General features: G+C 38.7%; 1 protein-coding gene and 4 non-coding genes across 5 annotated transcripts; 2 read left to right on the top strand and 3 right to left on the bottom strand.

Annotated features, from left to right (window-relative positions):
• Positions 1–1,577: 1,577 nt before the first annotated feature.
• Positions 1,578–1,651, bottom strand: Trnat-agu (transfer RNA threonine (anticodon AGU)). Its single transcript has one exon. It is a non-coding gene; the product is annotated as a tRNA-Thr (tRNA).
• A 5,021-nt stretch (positions 1,652–6,672) lies between these two features.
• Positions 6,673–6,745, bottom strand: Trnai-gau (transfer RNA isoleucine (anticodon GAU)). Its single transcript has one exon. It is a non-coding gene; the product is annotated as a tRNA-Ile (tRNA).
• An 829-nt stretch (positions 6,746–7,574) lies between these two features.
• Trnan-guu (transfer RNA asparagine (anticodon GUU)) lies at positions 7,575–7,648 on the bottom strand. Its single transcript has one exon. It is a non-coding gene; the product is annotated as a tRNA-Asn (tRNA).
• A 4,179-nt stretch (positions 7,649–11,827) lies between these two features.
• Positions 11,828–11,900, top strand: Trnai-gau (transfer RNA isoleucine (anticodon GAU)). The gene has a single exon. It is a non-coding gene; the product is annotated as a tRNA-Ile (tRNA).
• Positions 11,901–15,136: 3,236 nt separating this feature from the next.
• LOC146465601 (lipoxygenase homology domain-containing protein 1-like) lies at positions 15,137–18,701 on the top strand. Its single transcript, XM_085128686.1, has 4 exons — positions 15,137–15,391; positions 16,408–16,549; positions 17,544–17,646; positions 18,232–18,701. The coding sequence occupies exons 1-4, from the start codon at positions 15,256–15,258 to the stop codon at positions 18,322–18,324; spliced, it is 474 nt and encodes a 157-aa protein (XP_084984812.1). The 5' UTR covers positions 15,137–15,255; the 3' UTR covers positions 18,325–18,701.
• The last annotated feature ends 829 nt before the right edge of the window (positions 18,702–19,530 follow it).

Here is a 19,530-nt window from a genome sequence, read left to right as displayed (position 1 = left end):
TAATTCAAACAGACCGATGGCGTGGCCATGGGTTCCCTACTTGGTCCCTAGCTCATATTTTTTCTTGCACCATTGAAGAATCTATTGAACGTGACGACTTTGAAATGCCGCGTGTTCCCGTGCAAGGGGTGTGTTGGTGATACACTGGTTGTAATGTCGGACACAGAATCAGCAGCAATTTTTTTTTTAATTCTGAACCACTGCCACAATTCAGTTAAAACTAAGCATAACTAAGAATCTAAAACTGTACAATGTATAAAAATTATAAAAGATTAAAAAATATACATATAACTATGTCTATTTAAAATACATCAAACAGTGATAAAAGACGCCGGACAAATATATCTACTGTGAAAATAGTAGTCTAAACAAGAAGTCTAGGGTTTGCATAGATGGCAGACAGCGATTTAAAGGTATTTTAAGATTGCTTGCAAGTCTCTCCTTACTGGATAAGTTATGCCACAGTTTGGGACCAAGGTATCTTAACGAATGTTTGCCATAACTAATACAGTCAAACCTCTTTATTACGGACACCAAGGGGACAGGAATAAGTGTCCGTATTATAGAGGTGTCCGTTTTAGGGAGGTAGGCTTTATATGGATTTCGGTCTCTCAGGGACCAAGTGAACTGTCCGTAAAAGAGAGTTGTCCGTATTATAGAGGTGTCCGTAATGAGAGGTTCCACTGTACTGTTAAATCTTGGTAGCACAAAGCCAGTTTTTCTTAGCTGATAAGTATGGTTACTAGGCTGAAATAGATTATGCATTGGCCTGGGACATAAGTTATGTTTCGCTTTATACGTCAGAATACATATATCTTGGAGCCGTCTGTTGCACAGATGGGTAAATTTGCTTTATCTAAAAGCTGTTGGTATAGATCCGTTACGTTCTTTCCTGCCTCAGTGGGAACGCAGCTGCATGCTAAGTTAAAGCATCTCGAATCGAGACCAAGCCGTACATGAAAACAGGGTACTATGGCTGCACTACCAAAGTCACGTCGATATGCTCTATAAACCAGAGCTGTTAAAAACCATCCCTCATCGTGGCGCGTATCGTTTATCTCCATCGGGTTAGGAAACTGGATTTTACAGTACAAAGAACTAATTGCAGGAATATCCTGGCTTATTAATCGCCTCCACTAAGCACTGTTCGAATAAAGCGCGAAAACGAGTACGAAAACAATGGGATCAGTTCATACAGTTAGTTATTTGAGCTGTTAAAAAAAAGGTTTTCTAAGCGCTAGCTCTTCTTTTTTCAGTTCTTTCACTGAGGTTCTTTGCTGCTGATCAGAAAATCTTAAGTGGGATAATAAGCCCGATTAACCGAGACTTGATTATTCCTGTTCTTCCAAGGAACATAAAGTTCGACCAACTGATAGGGAGTTTCACTCTAGTACCAATAACCACTAACGTCTTCTTTCCATGTTAAAAGACCAAGCTGAAAATGCTCAACGAGTAAACATGGAAAGGTTTCATGGTAATAGTATATTCTTTGTAGTTTAATCATACAAAGGGTAAAAAAAAGGCTACTTGCAAGTTTCCATCCAAAGTAACACAGGGGTAACATAAAAGAAGATTCCAGGCACCGATGGGATTTGAACCCATGACCTCCTGTTTACTAGACAGGCGCTCTAGCCAACTGAGCTACGGCGCCGTGTGTGAAAGAATACCGTACTCAAAAACATTATGAAATGATGATTGGTAATTTTGCTATGTTAAATGCAGCAAAAACTGCCAATTCTTTCAAAATGTTCTCTTAAATTTTTTTTGCAGCTATTTTAATGTTGGTGTAATGATTCAATTATCAATGATTTTTTTAAAATATAATAAAAAAATACTGCAGAGTTTCTCAGAATCTTCAGCATTTCCTCAAGGTTATCTTTACTTAGAATTAAAAAGTAGTTCGTGTAACTGTATTCTCTTCCTCAATTAAGGAATTAGGTGAGGAAAGGAAGGACAAAATGACAATTTTGAACTGTAAATTGGTGGTAAGAAAAATAAAAAGACGCCGTGTGGAGAATCCGGGTATCGATCCCGGTACCTCCCGCATGCTAAGCGGGCGCTCTACCACTTGAGCTAATCCCCCGAGATACACCATTCACTGTTTCTCGACCAGACTGTTGGCTAAGGAGTACGACTGAAAGTTGGCCGAGTCTTAGCCTTCTTATCTAACACCTGAAATATTTCTTAAGCGTAAAACTTACTTGGTCGTCAAAAACAGCTATTATCCTAACGGCTTGTAATTTAAAAGAAAAATCTGAAAGAAACAGTCGATTCTATGTAAATTGTGAGTCTTCGACTTTAGCCCGCTAACTTGAAATCGGTTAACTCGAACTCCTGACCAACTCGAACTAATTTTATTTTTCCTTGGCTCAAATTTGCCCCGATTGCTCGAAATCTATTTTTAAAAACGTCGGTCGCTAAAACTCAAAATGTCAGACTAGGTGATTGACGTGTCAAAGTCTTTGTTGATAACGTGATTGTAGTGTATGGAGTCGTCGTTAAGGTGACTCGACCCAGTTATTTTTTGGCGGCACCATCCTACTTTGAAGCTCTCTGGTATCCCCACCTTTACCTTTATCGTAAGTCTAACACATAGAATGGATAACATATAGATCAATCTACAATATAGCAAAATAATTTTTGGCGATCGGAGTAAATGACACGTGGTTATAGTGCCGCGCCCCTTTGAGGTCTGAGTCGAACTTCTTCTGTTGCCGGCTTTTTTCGTGAAAATCTCTCGGCTACACATAGTGCCCATTAGTGCCTTGCGCTGAACAGAGTTTCATCAAAACCGCAAAGGCCCAATTCGAGAAATTCAGCACTTCAAAGTAGGATGGTACCGCCAAAAAATAACTGGGTCGAGTCACCTTTTGTCCTGAATATCTTTATAACATTTTCCTAAAATTCCCAAACCGTAAACGATCTTATAAAACGGTCTTTTAAAACAAACGTATTGCACAATAGTGATTCGTAATTGTGAAAGAATAAATTATTATTAGCATACTTGAAGTTCAATATCAACCCCGCTAACGCAGACTTTTTTATTCTGACAATACTATCGCGACCCATTTAACGTGAAATAGTTTATCGAGGAATGGTCAGTCAGTCACCCGACAACAAAAATGTGTCCTAATATATACTTATTACAACATACAATATGCTATTAAGTCTAACTTGAAAAGCTTGAAAACTTAATTGTACCACGCCAGATACGAAAAACTACTAAAAAATCACTCTTAAGATGTGGCCAAAAAATATGTGGAAACGTATTCTCCATCTAATGCAGCGGCACGGAACCTCGAGGAAGAGGTACAAATAAACCCATAACTCCATAGAAAATATAACAAAAAAGGTGAAGGAATTTGTTTGCAAAATATGAATTGTCCACGGCACTATTAATGAGACTTTACTTCTTTACATAATTTTTTTTTAAAGAAGGTCAAGCCATTAGGCTTCGTAACACGCCTCTGCACTGAGAGCCGATAAATGACTATTTGCTATCGTAATAAATATCCAGTGTCATGCTACTAACCACCTTCTCCCAGCCCTTTCCCCCTTAATAATTATTCCGTAATAAAATCTCTCCTTTAACGAACATCCTCTGCAGAAAACAAGAATGACAGATATCTATCGCGAACACTCATCGGTGTTGTTTCCAAAATAGTTCACAAAGTTGAATAATGAAGATAGCCCTCCCTTGCAAGAGAGGTTTTTAGCGTGGTTACATATCCTCAGTTCTTATTCGTATACTTTATTTTTGTACTTGTTGTGTGAAAATTCTTGACATTCGATTTCTAAACCGATTAGAATGACTTTAAGACACGAATTATCTTATGAATTGTCTTTTCCCAACCATTTTGCTGTTGTTGTTTTTATTTTTGAAATAACATGATATTTTCATGTACTTCCATTTTGTGTACTTTCATTATAACAGTAAAACACTTGCGAGCTATGTTTACATGTCTACCAAACCTCTTCAGCCCGAAAAATCCCAGTATCTATAAAATAAACTAAATAAAATTACAGCATGGAAACTGCTTTTTTGTGTTCACGCACTCGTTTTTTTGTATCAGAAATCTCACTCGTTCGCTGCGCTCACTCGTTTCATTTCCGATACGTTAACAACTCGTGCATAAACACCATACGCGCGCACTTTCCACGAAGTAATCTATATTTTCTCAAATTACACTTAAAAAATTATAAACGTGATTTCCTCAAATTACAAATATAAAACTACACATGTCATTTCTTCAATCCACCACTTTCAGAAGGTAATTCAATGAGAAATAGTACCCAATAAATGCTTTCGCTTATAAGATGGTTTCCGTAGTGTAGTGGTTATCACGTCCGCCTCACACGCGGAAGGTCGCAGGTTCTTTCGTATATTTTTTTTATACGTATAATTTTCTAAAGATCAAAAGAAAGCAATAAGCTCCACTCAATATTTTAGTTTTGTATCAGAATTCCTTTCCTACATAAAAGATTAAACTCTGGCCAAGGGAGTTAGTTTCTTAAGAAACAGGTTGCTGCATCGGTGGGGGAGTGGAAACGAATGATTTTTTTTTTATCAACAGAGTTGTTAAGGTAATCTTCCCACCGTGAAGAGAATCGAGTGCTGACGTTTCGAGCGTAAGCCTTCCGTAAGAGCAAATCAATGAATTGTGGGTGACGCTTTCGGTGGGAGCATGCTAAAATTAAAACCGTTTGTTGATTTCGTGGGGATTAAGTGAGATTTTTCGCTCGCTCTAAACTTTTGCGACTTTCTGTGTCACCAATATGTAGAGAAAGCCACAGAGTGCTATGTGCTTGTAGGTAGATTTTGACGATAATATGTGGTCTTTGGACACGCAGTGGCCTGTTGGGTTGCGAGAGGTCCCGGGTTCAACTCCCGGACAGGCCCTGTGCAATTAAATTTTTGTGTTGTCTCAAAAGGAATTTTTTATTATAGAGACCTAAAATACATAGTACATTTTGCGTTTTTCTCAACTAGGTTTTTCTTCTCTCTGTGTTCTCTAATAGTAAATTGAGAAAATATTGCAGGTACAAAAGGAAACCCCATCTCAATGGCTGGTCGACCGTCTTAAAGGGGGCAACTCTCCTGATTTGTTTACTTATCTAGAAATTCTTCAACCATGCAGTCATCTGTCAGTAGAATTTTGAATTTCTTATGTAAAACTGAGTTGAAAATACACCAGTAAGTATACCAGGCCAGATACTTTTACTCCAGGCCACAAACATTGCAGACTGAAAGATGCGAAGATGTGATGCGAAGACGGAAAAGGAATTCCTTATCTTTTTCATACAGCCAACCTTTAATACATCATCAACTTTTTCACAAAGTGCAATGAAAACTAGTCATAAAAAGCGGCTATAGGTATCCTTTACTTGTGCTGCTGGATTTTGAGCTACAGTCCTCCTAAGTTACTAGACAAGGAAAGAGTTGGCACCTTTAAAATCGATTCTTTCTTTAGCGTAGTGAAGGGTTTACCGAAACACCAAGACACTGTTCCACGGCAAACGCATTGACTTATCTACTTGTACTCTTGTTCGCTTGTTGTTTAAGATCGATTGTTTAAAAATAATGCTAAATAAACTATATAAAAAAAAAGACGAAATGGAGAATCCGGGTATCGATCCCCGTACCTCCCGCATGCAAAGCGGGCGCTCTTCCATTTGAGCTAATTCCCCGACCCCTGTAATAACTACAAGGAAAATGAATGACCGACAAAAATAGCAAAAATAAAAACACTCATCAGAGGACTGATGATAGCTGATGTAGTGGCAACATGTGCCCGCCTCTGACTTAGGAAAGGGAATTCGCAGATTTTCCAGTTATAGGTTGTACAAAACATGCCGTAATTAGTGAAAATGCTTCTTCCCGTGGATGAGGGACTGAAACGGAAGACTTATTGTTTCGCCATTATTATATAATACCTAATGTCTGATAGTTATACTCAATCAGTTAGCGATCATTGCTTTGCCTCCCAAACATGTGGAGCAGGCGTTCCTCAGAAAAGGACAAGGCTCCTCGTAGAATTCTATGTATAAAACTTTGTTTCAGCACTTGCGGAACAAAATCCAGACGAAAGTGCTACCATAAAATTTTGTAACAGATTACTGATTAACATTCGCCTTTGCGGTCTTAAGCTGGTGACATACGGTTCAACACGGTGCAACATTTTGTTGTTGTGTTGAACCGTGTGTGTCACCAGCTTGAGACTGGAAAACGATTGGTTCGCGCTATTCAACAAGTGGCAACTTGTTGGATGGAATAGAACTCATCTCTATTTCGTTCAACTGCGTTCAACAACGTTCAACATGTTGAACGGCCTATTTCAACATTCAACACTGCATGACACACTGATCTTGCCTAGTCCCTGTACGGCTTTCTCCCACGCCCTGACGGTTAATTCGTTTCGGTGACGTATCCGAGGTGAACGGACCACGTGATCCGAAACGGATTGCGATGAAAAACAGAGAGAGGCTTAGGAACTAGGCAAACACTGATCAACATTGTTGAACAGGAGCTGAAACATTTGTTGATCAACAAATTTTGAACCGTGTGTCACCAGCTTTAGTGGAAGTACGAAACTGGCCGGCCAGAGTTGAAGCAGGTTCCATTCAACAAAAACGTTCCACTGTAGCAAGGAAGGGGAAAAAAAGAATTCTTAATGGTCCGTGTGAGGGTCGAACTCACGACCTTGGCGTTATCAGCACCACGCTCTACCGACTGAGCTAACGGACCAGACACATCTACTGGTTGGAATTCAAATATTTAAAATTGAAATGATGAGTGTCTTTTACGTTATTTTTTTTAATGTTGTTTAATCAAATTAGCCTCGTGTGGACCGGAACAAACATCTTCAAGACGGTGTCTTGATTTTTTTTGAAAGAAAAAAAAAGGTTTTTTTACAAAGGGAGGGCATGATCATTTTGGACATCAGCGACTAGTGAAGGAAGTAGTTTCCAAGACCTTTATAGGTTATACATATCGAATGGAGATTAAATGAAATTTTTCTAATCTTGAGGATCGAGAGCTTATATTATGACTACGATTGTCTTAATTTATATATAAATCTTCCGGTAAGATGAACCACAAATATGAAAAAACACAAGCGATTCGTCCAACGAACAACATAGTCAAAATATTAGTCATTTTTCTTTCAGAATTCTAGAGTTGGCCAAACGAACATAAAAAATTTCCCGGCAGAATCGAACACCCTTTGATCAGTGCTGCAAGCGTTTACTGTTCCTCAACTTAAATATTTTCTTTTCTTTTCTTTTTAACCCTATAAGCCCTGGATCGGAATATTCGCTATTCGTTAAAATTTGTGTCTTGCTGGGAGCTCGCTCGCCACTTCAATAAGAAAAATAATGATTTAAATCGATTCTATGTTAAAATCCGCGAATTGTTATAACATTCTGCGACGGACCCAATTAGGACCATAAAAACAATTGTGACTGGAAACGTGATTTGCCATATATCTTTGTTAGAGTGAAGCAATAGTAAAATAACAGATATAATAAAATTCAAATATTGAAAAAAACGTCTTTTCTGGCAAGGCCAAAAGTGTCGTCCCCGGGTGGGCTTGAACCACCAACCTTTCGGTTAACAGCCGAACGCGCCAACCGATTGCGCCACGGAGACATGTTAAAAGATTATTCCAACAAGAAGATAAGGCTGAAAAACTGATGCGTCCGCAAAATATTCGATTCGCACTTTTCAGTGTTGGATGAGCGGAGGATTTTTTTCCATATTATGGATGTGCTTAAAGCTAAAACGCAATTCGAATTTGCTGTTACAAAATTCAAGTAATCGCTATTGAAAATATCGGTTTTCAAAATTGCTGAAATTCGTCTGCTTTTGTAATGAAGCAATCTCTCTTCTTTAAAATGATGTAAACAACATTTGTTCTAATCACATCTAACAGGAGCTATCTTTTCTTAACCAACTATTGCTAGTGCCCAGTAGGTGTTACAATTCCATGATGAGTATCAAATTACAGCTCATATTTAGTCACACAATCTTTTAAAAGATGTACTGATGGTTGCCCATAGTTTGGAGTAAATTCATAGAAAAAGTGTGAAAAATTATTGCAAAAGGGGGCAGTTTTTCATGTGTACCCCTCCTTAACCTCAAGGAGACTCGCAACAGTTTTTCAGCCTTGCTGTGCCATTCGCATTGTTTTTTTTTTACTGTGGTACTGGCACCGAAGGATGTACGGGCGAATAAAGGGCGGACTGTGACGTCATAACACAAACCACAATTTCTAGCATCGAAAGGTTGCATACTTTCTTACCCATGGTGCTCCGTCCGCTATAATGATCTAATTTTTATCAAAAGAACGAAATAACCATCAAATTTGATCAAAGTCCCAAACACTTACTGAAATTTCAGTCATGTTTGCCCACCAACCAAGATGGTGTTCAAAATAGTAAAAAATTGAATGTGGACGCAGAGGCGGAATGAGAAACATCCGCGTAGAGTAGTATATATATTTAGCCAAGCCAAGAGGCGGAGCTCCACAATTATCACAATACGTGATGGAGAGAATACCACAGGGGAGGTGTTAGGAGTATTTAATGGTGGTCACCCTCTCCCCAAGGAGAGAATCTTCTTCTTCGAGAAACCAAATATCAGACAGATAAGAATGGCTCTCACAGTGGATTTACTGCAGTTTGCTGCGAAGATAAACGTCCAGGTAAGTCTTATCGTGCAACCATGCATCGTTGTGGCGTTTATAATATTTGAAGTCACTAATCTGAACCTATTTAGAGGTTATTGAATAAGTTGCATTGCTGGGCTGTTCATGTCAACTGTCACCGACGAATTTGCCTCCTAGTTCCTTTATGGAAATGCGACCATAACGCATACGGCTTAGAAGCGTAGGTGTAAAATGGAAAAGGTGCCTTTTTGAGGTAGTCGAAGTATTTTACGGAGGACGCGCTTCTTCAAGAGAAGGAGTCTACTTTTCATCAATCCTCATGTTGGTAATATCCCAAATCAGATAAAAGTGACTCTTACGCGGGCTTCGGTGCTTCCTGTATTTCTGTTAAAGTATAGGTCGCCAGCCTACTTTACGTTATCCCACACCCTTTGTTATCTACTGTTTCATTTCTAAGGACAAACTCCCCAAATAGAAGATTACTGACCCTCAATACCAAATTCAATGGGAACCCTATAAGCACCCTTTCGAAGAGAGAGTCGAGAAACACAAAAGGCCTTAATCTACTGCCTCGAAGTCCTTCTGAGTGGTCCACTGTTCTGCAACCAAACCTTCGCCTAGTTGCGTAGGTACTTGTCAACAGGGCAATCTTAACTAGTCGCATTAATTTACGCTGTTAATTGTTTTTGTAAGAGCGTTTGTTATTATTATTATTATTATTATTATTATTATTATTATTATTATTAATGGAGACCCATTCAAAATCAGTCCCTAATAATAGTCCAATTAATTGTTTTAAGAATTCCACCGACCACGGGTAGAAGTATCTTCACTAATGAAACTCCAACAATTAAAGAACTAGGGCATTCTCTCGATTATCGTAGTACAATCAATATAGTCATCCTCATTTTTCAACATATTCATAAGGAATTCACGAATTTCAATTTTGAAATTAACTTTCAGTTCTTTAGGACAGAAAGCCTTTGAACTGCTAGAATTGAAATTTTTTTTAAAGTTCGCCTCGGCGTGTTTTAATTTGGCCTTGCAGAAGAAAAATGTAAATTTAATTGAAGTACTTTTTCATTATTTTGAGTTTTATTTGATCTGTAATTTTACTTGTTTCACTACTGTAATAAAGAGATATATGGATAAACACTGTTTTAAAATTGTTTTGGTGGCGACAGACTCCCAGCGAGACACCAGTGTTGTTTTTAATTGAGCTACACAAAAACGGACAAATACTAACAAATAAGAGCACATATATACATAAACGCAAGGCATACATTACAATAACTTACAATAACTGTATAATAGCTAGTCTACAATATTATACTTATTTCAATGGAGAGTACAATTCCCTATTTTCCACTGGACATTTATTTTCTTAACAAATTCATTTAAACAAGCATAAATATATATTTTAACTAGTATGATGAGCAACTCTAGTCTGCGCATGAGGGGTTTCGATAGCACGTCAGTCATGCAAAAGAGCTGTATTTTGAAGTAATAATGTTTAATGTTTAATACAACGTTTAACAGTTGTACCATGATGATGGTTAAACCAGGACAAAACCTGTAGGTAAAATCTAGTAGAAACATTACATTCTATAAAGGCATGTTCGATTAAATCAGGGTAGAACAAAAGCCACATTTGTCGTCAGAGGCTATATGGAAACAATTCTATTCTTTTTTGGTGACGATAATTTCAGTTATAGAATCAGGATTCCGACCCAGGACTTACAGGTATTCTCGAGAACGTATCAGTGGTGTTCTTTTGAATAATCTGGATATCTGACCTGCCGTACTGTATACTACACGAATCGCCACTTAAGGTTCTGTCACTTGAGGATACCTATGTTGACGTGTCTACCCTGATCTCTAAACTGTTGCAATATTCATAACCTATAACCACAAAACCGCCAGTGTATATCATATACATATATATGAATTAGTTATTTATTTCATAAAGTAATCACTTCATTCTCTAAGTATATTCTACTCCCTTAGTTACATCCTCTTCTTGTCTTACCAGTCTGCCCGCTTCGATTAGCTTTTGCTACCCGCGGTCCAGTGTATTTAGTTAAAGAAGTTGCATTTCTATGTATTTATACATTTGATGTATTTATAAATTTTATGTACACTGATGAAATAATAAAAATTGTTGTTGTTGTTGTTTTTGCAAATACTGTCGATGCTTGTATTATAGAAAGTGTGAAATGCGTCCTTGGCAATTGCAGACGTAGGGATTAAATATGATTATCCACAATTTCTAGAATGTATCGCTTAATCATTATGCTAACGACTTCCCCTTCCTCATTTCTAGTTTGTGGTATGACAAAAATGCTACAAAAATTATATAGGGAAGTCTAGTAATCTTAGGGATAATCAAACTCATTTTCTCTTGGGATAATGTAGAGGTGTTATAAAAATTAAAAAAAAAATTGGCAGAAAATTTGGATTTATATGTGAATACCGTGGTGACTGCTTCCTTTTTCCTTCTCTCCTTCCTAAAAAGATCATGATCTCCCTTTTATCCTCGTTTTCGAAAAGTCTGAAAAATATAACCTTTTGCGTTGCTTGTCGCGTTGAATCTGTTTTGTGGCTTGTCGCTTCAAGTGTGTATCACAGAATTTTTTCCATTTGCTCTATCAAATCTTCGAGTTGTTCCCCTTATGAAAATCTAAAAAAAAAAAAAAATACTTATCAACATTTCCTACCCACGTTTCAGGCAATAGTTGAGCTGTGACGTTAATACAGGAACGCTACTCTCGCGAATTTTCTATTCCTCAGTTGTTTTTCATGTGTAGAGGGCTAAGATAATGGGATTGTTGAATACTCAGAATGAAACAACTGAGGAATAGAGAAACCACGAGACAACCGATCCTGTATTGACGTCATAGCCATACTATCCCTAGTCTCCCGTCTTGGTCGGTACTGTACCAAACCGGAAGTGAAATTTGACAATTTCATACGCCTCAAACGGTGGGGAAGAAAAATTGATAAGGAATTTATTTTCGATTTTCATACGTGAACAACATTAAAATTTGATCAAGCAAATAAAACAATTCTGTCAGATACACTTTCAGATTAAGTGATAAAAATTTTTAAAAAGAAATAATGTTAAAACTGCGTCGTTTTATAGCCATTTGGAAGATGTGTCTGGTCCGTTAGCTCAGTTGGTAGAGCGTGGTGCTGATAACGCCAAGGTCGTGAGTTCGATCCTCACACGGACCATCATCGGTTTTTTTTTTGTCCCTTGCTGTAAGTTTTTCTGGAATGAATCTGTATTCCGGCAGCTTTCCAAGACGACTATATGATAGCGTTCATCTTAACTTTTACCCGTTTTATAAGTGAAGGAACTCTGAGGGGACGCTTGTTTTCTAAGAAATCTTTGAGATGACCAGAAGTACTCTCCTCTAAATCTCAGTTTGACCCAAGACAAAAACACACTCAACCCTGGGTGTGGCTCGCTTCAAGCCAAGCGTTCGGTTTATTCTAAGCTACAAAATCAACCTAGAAACATACAGCTCAAAATCCTAAAACTTAAAAAACCTAATTGAACGGTTGTGGAACAACAGCTGGGTGAAAAACCTGCCCGTACGTCCACTTGCTCCTAGGAGGAAAACCCTTGGCCGGCTGTACCCCATATTCGACGGTCCCCCGGGCAAGACCAGGAAAAAACTAAAGGCCTAAAGCCTGAGTTACTGATAAACGAGAAGACAAAGAGTCTTTAACGTAGCCATCCTTGGCCGATTCACTAGACCAACGGCCATGTCTTTTAAAAAGGCGATCTGGAATTCCTGCATTGGCGGCAGCAGTCGCGCCGCCACTTCTAAGACTGTGAGTACCAATAGTGGTAATATCAGATACAATATTCTTACAAGCTTCTAACACTAGTTCTCTCAAACGAGAGTAACTTAAACCTTTACATCTAGCTTGATATCCATACTTAGTTTTTGACAACTGACAAAACAGAGGGCTAAGTGGGGCAAGATTAGCTCTTTCTAAATAACGACGGGTCAAGGCAACAGGGCAAGAAGCTTTACCAGATGCCGCTATAACGACCCAAGCCCCATCCCTATACTGATCAGTTTTGCTAGATTCTATAAATAGCTTTAAATAGCTACACTCAATCACGACGTCTGAACGATTTAACTTAGCCAGTTCATCAAAGCGAAGAAAAGCAGCAAAAACTAAAATACAAATAACAACAGAACGAATATTATACAAAGAGGCCATCGGATCGGCCTGAGAAGCAACTAAATGTTCAAGCTGAGAAATAGTAATTGGCTCCTTCTTGGAAGTGCGATGGGCCAGCATACGCTGCGCACCAGCCGAGAACATTCTTCACTAGCGGATGATCTGAAGGAGACGGCTCACCACCCAGTTGGTGCATCCAAGCAATACTGTGGACGGCAGACTCCAGAGGGGACGCTGCCTTTGCGTCAATCATCAAGAATCGCAAATAAAGAGCAAACTCAAAAGGCGATGCAGGAAAAGCTATCAAGGAATGACTCCGCGCCCAGGATCTCCATCGGTTGAAAGAGGCGGTATACTTGGCTGACGTGCTAGGGGCTCTGCTAGCCAAAACTACTACAGGTAAAGATTCCGCAAGCGAAGATAAGGCAACATCATTCTGAGCAACAGCCTCCCGAATATTCGTCCACATAGAAGAGTTGAAAACATCTGCAAAATAAGACAATAAAAAGAACACAACACACAAATGACACCCCCCAAAATAATAAAATAACCCGAACGCTGAATAAGCGAGACCGAGATGAAATAACTGACCTCACACTGGACTATAAATACCCTAACTAATTACGTAACCCACATACCAGCGCACATACCTAATCAAACAAAAGATACCGATGAAAGCATATTTTCCTGCTAATTCCACAGTCAAACGCAGGAAAATACTATTTTCACGAATAAATGTATCTTTTATCCAAACTATTACTTGAAAAATTCCTCACCAAATGTGCGAATTCCCTTTTCTAGATCAGAGGCGGGCACATGTTGCCTCCTCATCTGCTTCATGCATTGGTGTTTGGTAGGCATTAATGCCCCCCCCCCCTCCTCCTCTATAGTTAGTGTTGAAAGCAAAGTTTGAAAACTTTTCTTACGATTCATGGGTGAATTAGCTCAAATGGTGGGGCGCCCGCTTTGCATGCGGGAGGTACCGGGATCGATACCCGGATTTTCTAATTCTTTATTTTCATATTTTATTTAGGATTATTTGCAGAGTCGACCTCAAACAACAAAGAAACAAGAGTTCAAGTTCATATGTCAATGGGTTTACCATTGCCTAGTCCCCGTACGGCTTTCTCCCAGGCCCTCACGGTCAATTTGTTTCGGTGACGTATCCGAGGCGAACGGCCGGGGAAAGCCTAGACAAAAACAGACTGCGCATGCGTTTGTTTTATTTTTCAAAATGGCGAACTTTACGGGTCTATATAAGATGTTGCAAATAGCGGCAAATTATGGTTTCAAAACCCTTGTGGATGCATGTGTAATTGTAGATCGACTGTTGCCATCTTTGGAAACTCCTGAAAATGTAATGCATGGACCACTTACGATCGATTTTAGCTCTTGCGACCTTATTCCGACGGAGCATTACGCGGAATTTGTTGCGCTCAAAACCTTTGGAGATGGAAACTGCTGTTTTAGAGCAGCTTCGAAGATGCTTTTTCGGGCTGAACAGAATCACTTAGAAATCAGAGTCTGTACCATTCTTGAACTTGCGAAATACAGTTTCAGTTTCTACTTAGCTGAAGGCGAGGTCATCACTACAATGGAAGCCGAGATGGCAATTTTGAATGCCAAAGCTGTCCCAGGCTAGAATTTTCCTGCCTACCGGAAATTTCGCGCCAAGGAAAATTGAGACATTTGTCTCAATTTTTGATTTTTGTCCAGGCCTCGCTGTTTCACTCGCACCACGTGACCCGAAACGGATTGAACGAGATGAAAAACAGAGAGACGCCTAGGAACTAGGCAAGGTTGACCATAGCACAGTGTCTTGGTGTTTCGATTACTCAGTTTCTGTGTTTGACGAACTCTTTGTTGCTGCCTAACATTTATACTTCATAATGACACTAAAACAATTACTTACATAACGACCCTAATAAAACTTCTTCGGCAAAATGCAGAATTTAATTTTTAAATATTCCACGATCACGTCGAGGTGGCTATTAAAAACAACCATGAAATATTGCTAGATCTCGATTTCATTTTCCAAGAAAGACAAGGAGACAATTTAATGAGTGCTTTCTCTCGGGCAAGATATAATGGCTAGAGGCCCATGGCCGCTAAACCAATAAAAACTCTTGATTTATATTATACAATGCTCCAGTTTGGTATGGTGAAAAAAACAAAAACAATATAAACTGAGATGCAATTGATTTTGCTATCATCCAGAGTCAAGGGACCAATATTCGAGCTGTAAATATGGCTTTTAAAAAGTGCACACAGCTGACCAAATACAATTGGCTAATGCTTTTGGGAATACATTACAAGCCACTAGTGGCTATAACAAAGCAAACATTTAAGTAATTTTTTAGTTGCCTGTAAAGACATTGAATTTGCGAAAATGTTGGTCATCCGTTGTCTTCAGTGGTGGAGCATGACTATGGTAGTTTTATGCTTTGCTACCAGCGCGTTTGGGAATCAACCAGGCTTTGACAAAATTGCTGCCGCTAGAAACAGCAAGAGATCCGATCCAACAGGTACTCGACAAAATTTTAATTTCCATTTTTATGTAATACATGTTTTTGTGCAAAAACCCTCCTCTAAACCCGCTATTATCGTAGAATTCGTCGAAATTCAATGGAAAAAGTACAGTAAAATAAGTGCTGTTTTTGAGTGAAAAACAAAAAGATTTAAAAGACTGGGTACATTATTTTATGACGTTTTAGTTTTCTTCAAAGGCCATGGTTTTCTACATTTCTTATTTATCCTAGCTTTTTCTATCAACAGTTGTTTAATTTTAATAATGTACTGAATTGCATCTAACCAAATGAACTCAATACATCACATGTTCGCGACAAAACTCACACTTTTCCTTTAAAACTGAAATCAATATAAATTTATTGGTCACATTTAAAAATACAAATGCAGACATGTTGTTAAAGCGGACCTTAATATTTCCAATTATGGTAATTTTAAAAAAAATATTCCTGTTCAGATGAGGTTGCCATGGTCTTAACCCAAAGGATGTTTCTTTTTCCTTTAAGCTCTGTTTCCGTTGAATCCGAATGAGGAGACTAAAGGGAACTGCTCATATAAACCAGAGGCACTCAACGAGAACGTTTTTAAAAGCACAAAACTAAAATGTTGTCTTCTGTGTTCCCTTTTAAAGACATATTTGTGTATGTTAATGCAGTTTGATCTGCTAGGATGCATTAATTACGTGGAAGTTTAGACCGCAGAACGTTTAATTAGGAACCGTAATTTTATTCCCCGAATTTTTAGCTGTTGTTGGTCCAACGAAAATGCTTGCTCAGACCTTTTTTTCGCATGTTTAATAACATATTTGCCCCTTCGCAAACGAAGCTGACCCGATTCTGCCGAATAAAATTGTAGATTTTCTTTACGACTAAATCCAAGGCCACCCGAACATATATATCCACCGTAACGAATCGTTTTGAGCCGCTGATAAACTAGAATTGGCTATAGCGTACTTTCCCTTATGTCCTCCCTACAACTCTTGCATCGCCTAATCTGATGTTTTCGTATTTTTCAGTTTTGTACTATGTGTCCGTGGAAACTGCTGATGGATGGGGGACTGGTACCGATGCTAATGTCTTGATACAAATCTTTGGCAAACGCGGAAACACGAGCGTTGTACAATTAACCAAGTCAGGGAACCTGTTTGAAAGCGGCCAGTTAGTATCATAAACTTTCTGTCGGTTTGGTATGCAGAATAAACCTTCGTTAGCCGTAGGCTAAACAATCTTTTTGAAAGAGCCACGCGAGAAATGAACCAAGCTGAGCCGTCAGATAACCTAGGAAGCTTAACATCTTATATTATATCTCTCATTCATTGCGTGCGGTGAGATTGGTCAATTTTGCGGGCCGGGTTTCACTGTACGGCCCGCTAAATTTCGCCCGATTGCCCTAAGAGATATAATAAATATCTTAGTAATCTCGTTTTCTCGGTCCGTACGGTAAGTTACGGATCCTCGTTTTTTCCGTTGATTTAAGACCCGTGCGCTTCGCGCTTGTGGCAGAAATCAACAGGAAAAACCTCGGTCCGTAACTTACAGTACGGCGGACCAAGAAAACGAAGTTAATTAGTAACAGGTATGTATAAAAGATTGGGTTTTACCACTTGGTTTGAAAATTTTGTTCTCTATAAAGTTGTAATGTCAATGCAGCCAACAGGGAAGAATACCGAAGAAAGCACGTTATGTAGGCGCCCAGTATATACTGCCTTACCCATTTCAGGAAAAGATAATCGTTGCCCATCAGCCATGAAGTGTTTCTTGGCAGGTTCGTTAGCAACAAATTGTGATAAAGATTATTGAAATGATGTTAGAAGAAAAAGGAAATCCGAGTCAGCTCCCAACAGGAGTCGAACCGAAGACCATCCTATTACTAGTTCACTGAGCTATAGGAGACTCGAGGGAGCTAAGACAATTATTAAAATGGTGTTCGGGGCCGAAATCGGAAGCTGCAACGAGCAGAAAACGGTTGCGGAAATGAGATTTTTTTGCAGAGCCAATTTGGCAATTTTATGGTTCAAACTGGCGAAAGTATAGTTTTTTTAAGTATTTTAATTCGATTAAACTGGTCTGATGGAATCTGTGCTGGCTAATCACTTTGTGAAGTCTTACGATTGTCTTAGGCTTTCTCTTTTTTTCATCCTTCTAATTGCAGAGTCGATAATTTTTTTCTGGTGGAGAAAGCGCTTGGCTCTTTAACCAAAGTGGGGATAAAGCGGGATGAAGAGGGGCTATTTGACGACTGGAAATTAGACCTGGTAACAATAATAGCACTATTTTAACAACCATTCCTTTGCCACTTCGGGTTTGAGTAACTGTCATTCAAGGATTACATTGACCAAAAGAGGCCGGATACTTTTATTTTTGAGTTGAATAAATATTTTGAAGGAAACGATAACATCCTCAAAAAGTAATGCAAACCAAAACCATTCTAATGTTGATGATAACAAAGCGCACACTTTTTTTTACATTTTTTAATAAAAAAGAAATTTACAGAGCTTCTAAGGATACAACGGCCAGAGTATTCTATAGTGAAAAGTCTAACATGTTGAAATAAAAGCATCTATCGTAAGTATGTTGACAGCTTGGTCTTTCTAAGATTGCTTATGTCCTAAATATCCGCCATCCTTTGCTAGTGCCTCGTCTGCCTTTACTCAATACTTACTAGGAGAAAATTTGATCATTTTAAAGTATTGTTCATGACGTATCTTTGATTTGGCAACTGCTTAATATATCGTGATTGATACATTTTTCGATAACGCCGACAGGTACAAATTTTGAAATAGGTCAAAGTCATCTTATTGATTCGTTTTAATGACTGTATTTTGTGTTATCTTTTGAAGGTCACCGTTCAACCAGCTGCTTCTCATGTATACAAGTTTCCATTTAACGAGTGGATAAAACCTAATGAGTGGGTTTACAGTTATGGAGGATAGCGACACAAACCTTCAGTGAACCACGAAAGCTGGAAATTGCATGCATGGTTAAGCTTACAAAGTATATTGATTACAGAAGTATCAACCAGAAAATTTGTTTTTGTTAATTTATAGTTAATATCAGGCACTGAATAAACATCATCCTTGGAATTCGCCAACATTTTGAATTGGGGCAAAGTGGGGCAAATACGGTGTTTGCTTCGGATAGCAAAAAAACTTATTGTACAATTTATTTCAGAGACATACAGGCTGAATAATCTTAGAAAACTTGTTAAAAAAATATAGTCCATCACTTTGAGAATGAAGGTGGGGGAAGTGGGTAGACGCGTGTAAGATTTGGAGCAGTCACCATGCAATAAAACCCCTAACACGATCGGTTACCACCTGCTCTGTTCTTTTGATAACCACTGCGCATGTCCAAACATGGCCTAGAACGAAAGGGCCATGATATAATACATCGCGTTTAAAGTTTCCGCAGAATGGTTTCTAGGTCTGCCAGAAACGTCACCAAGAAAACACCAAAAGCTGACTATGACTCCACCCGTATTGCTCCACATGGTTTCCTCCTCGTTCACTTTTCTAATTTGCATAATTTTATCCTCGCTTTGCGCGCGTGCTGTCTCGACTGAGGAAAAAAGTATAACATTCACTGACCGCTGCGTTTATTTCCAGGCAGAACATGAGCTTTCTTTCAAGCTCTACATTTACTTTTATCTCCTCCTATTTTAATGTTGTCCTTTCCTTGTCTGCAACGAGTGCCTCGTCAATGAAGAGGTCCTCGTCTCAGGTTTTGTTTTGCGCTTTGCCTCAATTTGCCCGCTCAATTATTTCTTCAGGGATGAACTTTATTTCAAAATTCTTCGTGGTCAGTACGAATCCAAACTCAACTCTGACTCGGAGGAAGATCAGCACAAGTTTTTAACGCAGAATGTTGACAGTGATTATGCTTATACATTTCGATGGCCCAGATAAAATCACACAAATAAAGAGAATGACTGAAACTCTTTCGTTTTCGGTTCCTGGGAGATTTAGAATTACGTCCAAGGTAAATGGCAACCGGCAGAAATGACCACGTGACCATGTTTATCGTACATTTGCCGCGCGCTGTTTTCAGTTTCTCAGTAAAATTGAGTAAGTTTTCTTTACCATCAAAGGCCAGAATTATTTTGCACTATCCCATTTACGTACTAACGCGAATCTTACGTT

Source organism: Pavona decussata, unplaced genomic scaffold, assembly GCF_977016875.1.
Source record: "Pavona decussata unplaced genomic scaffold, jaPavDecu1.1 SCAFFOLD_156, whole genome shotgun sequence".
NCBI lineage: Eukaryota > Metazoa > Cnidaria > Anthozoa > Scleractinia > Agariciidae > Pavona > Pavona decussata.
This window is presented reverse-complemented; position numbering and strand designations above follow the sequence as displayed.

What these genes read in the sequence shown, in the direction of transcription:
- LOC146465601 (XM_085128686.1), top strand. Translation starts at nt 15,256, where the DNA reads ATGTTGGTCATCCGTTGTCTTCAGTGGTGGAGCATGACTATGGTAGTT. An exon ending in AACCTGTTTGAAAGCGGCCA is followed by an intron (nt 16,550 to 17,543) that starts GTTAGTATCATA and finishes TTCTAATTGCAG; the next exon opens with AGTCGATAATTTTTTTCTGG. An exon ending in ACGACTGGAAATTAGACCTG is followed by an intron (nt 17,647 to 18,231) that starts GTAACAATAATA and finishes TATCTTTTGAAG; the next exon opens with GTCACCGTTCAACCAGCTGC.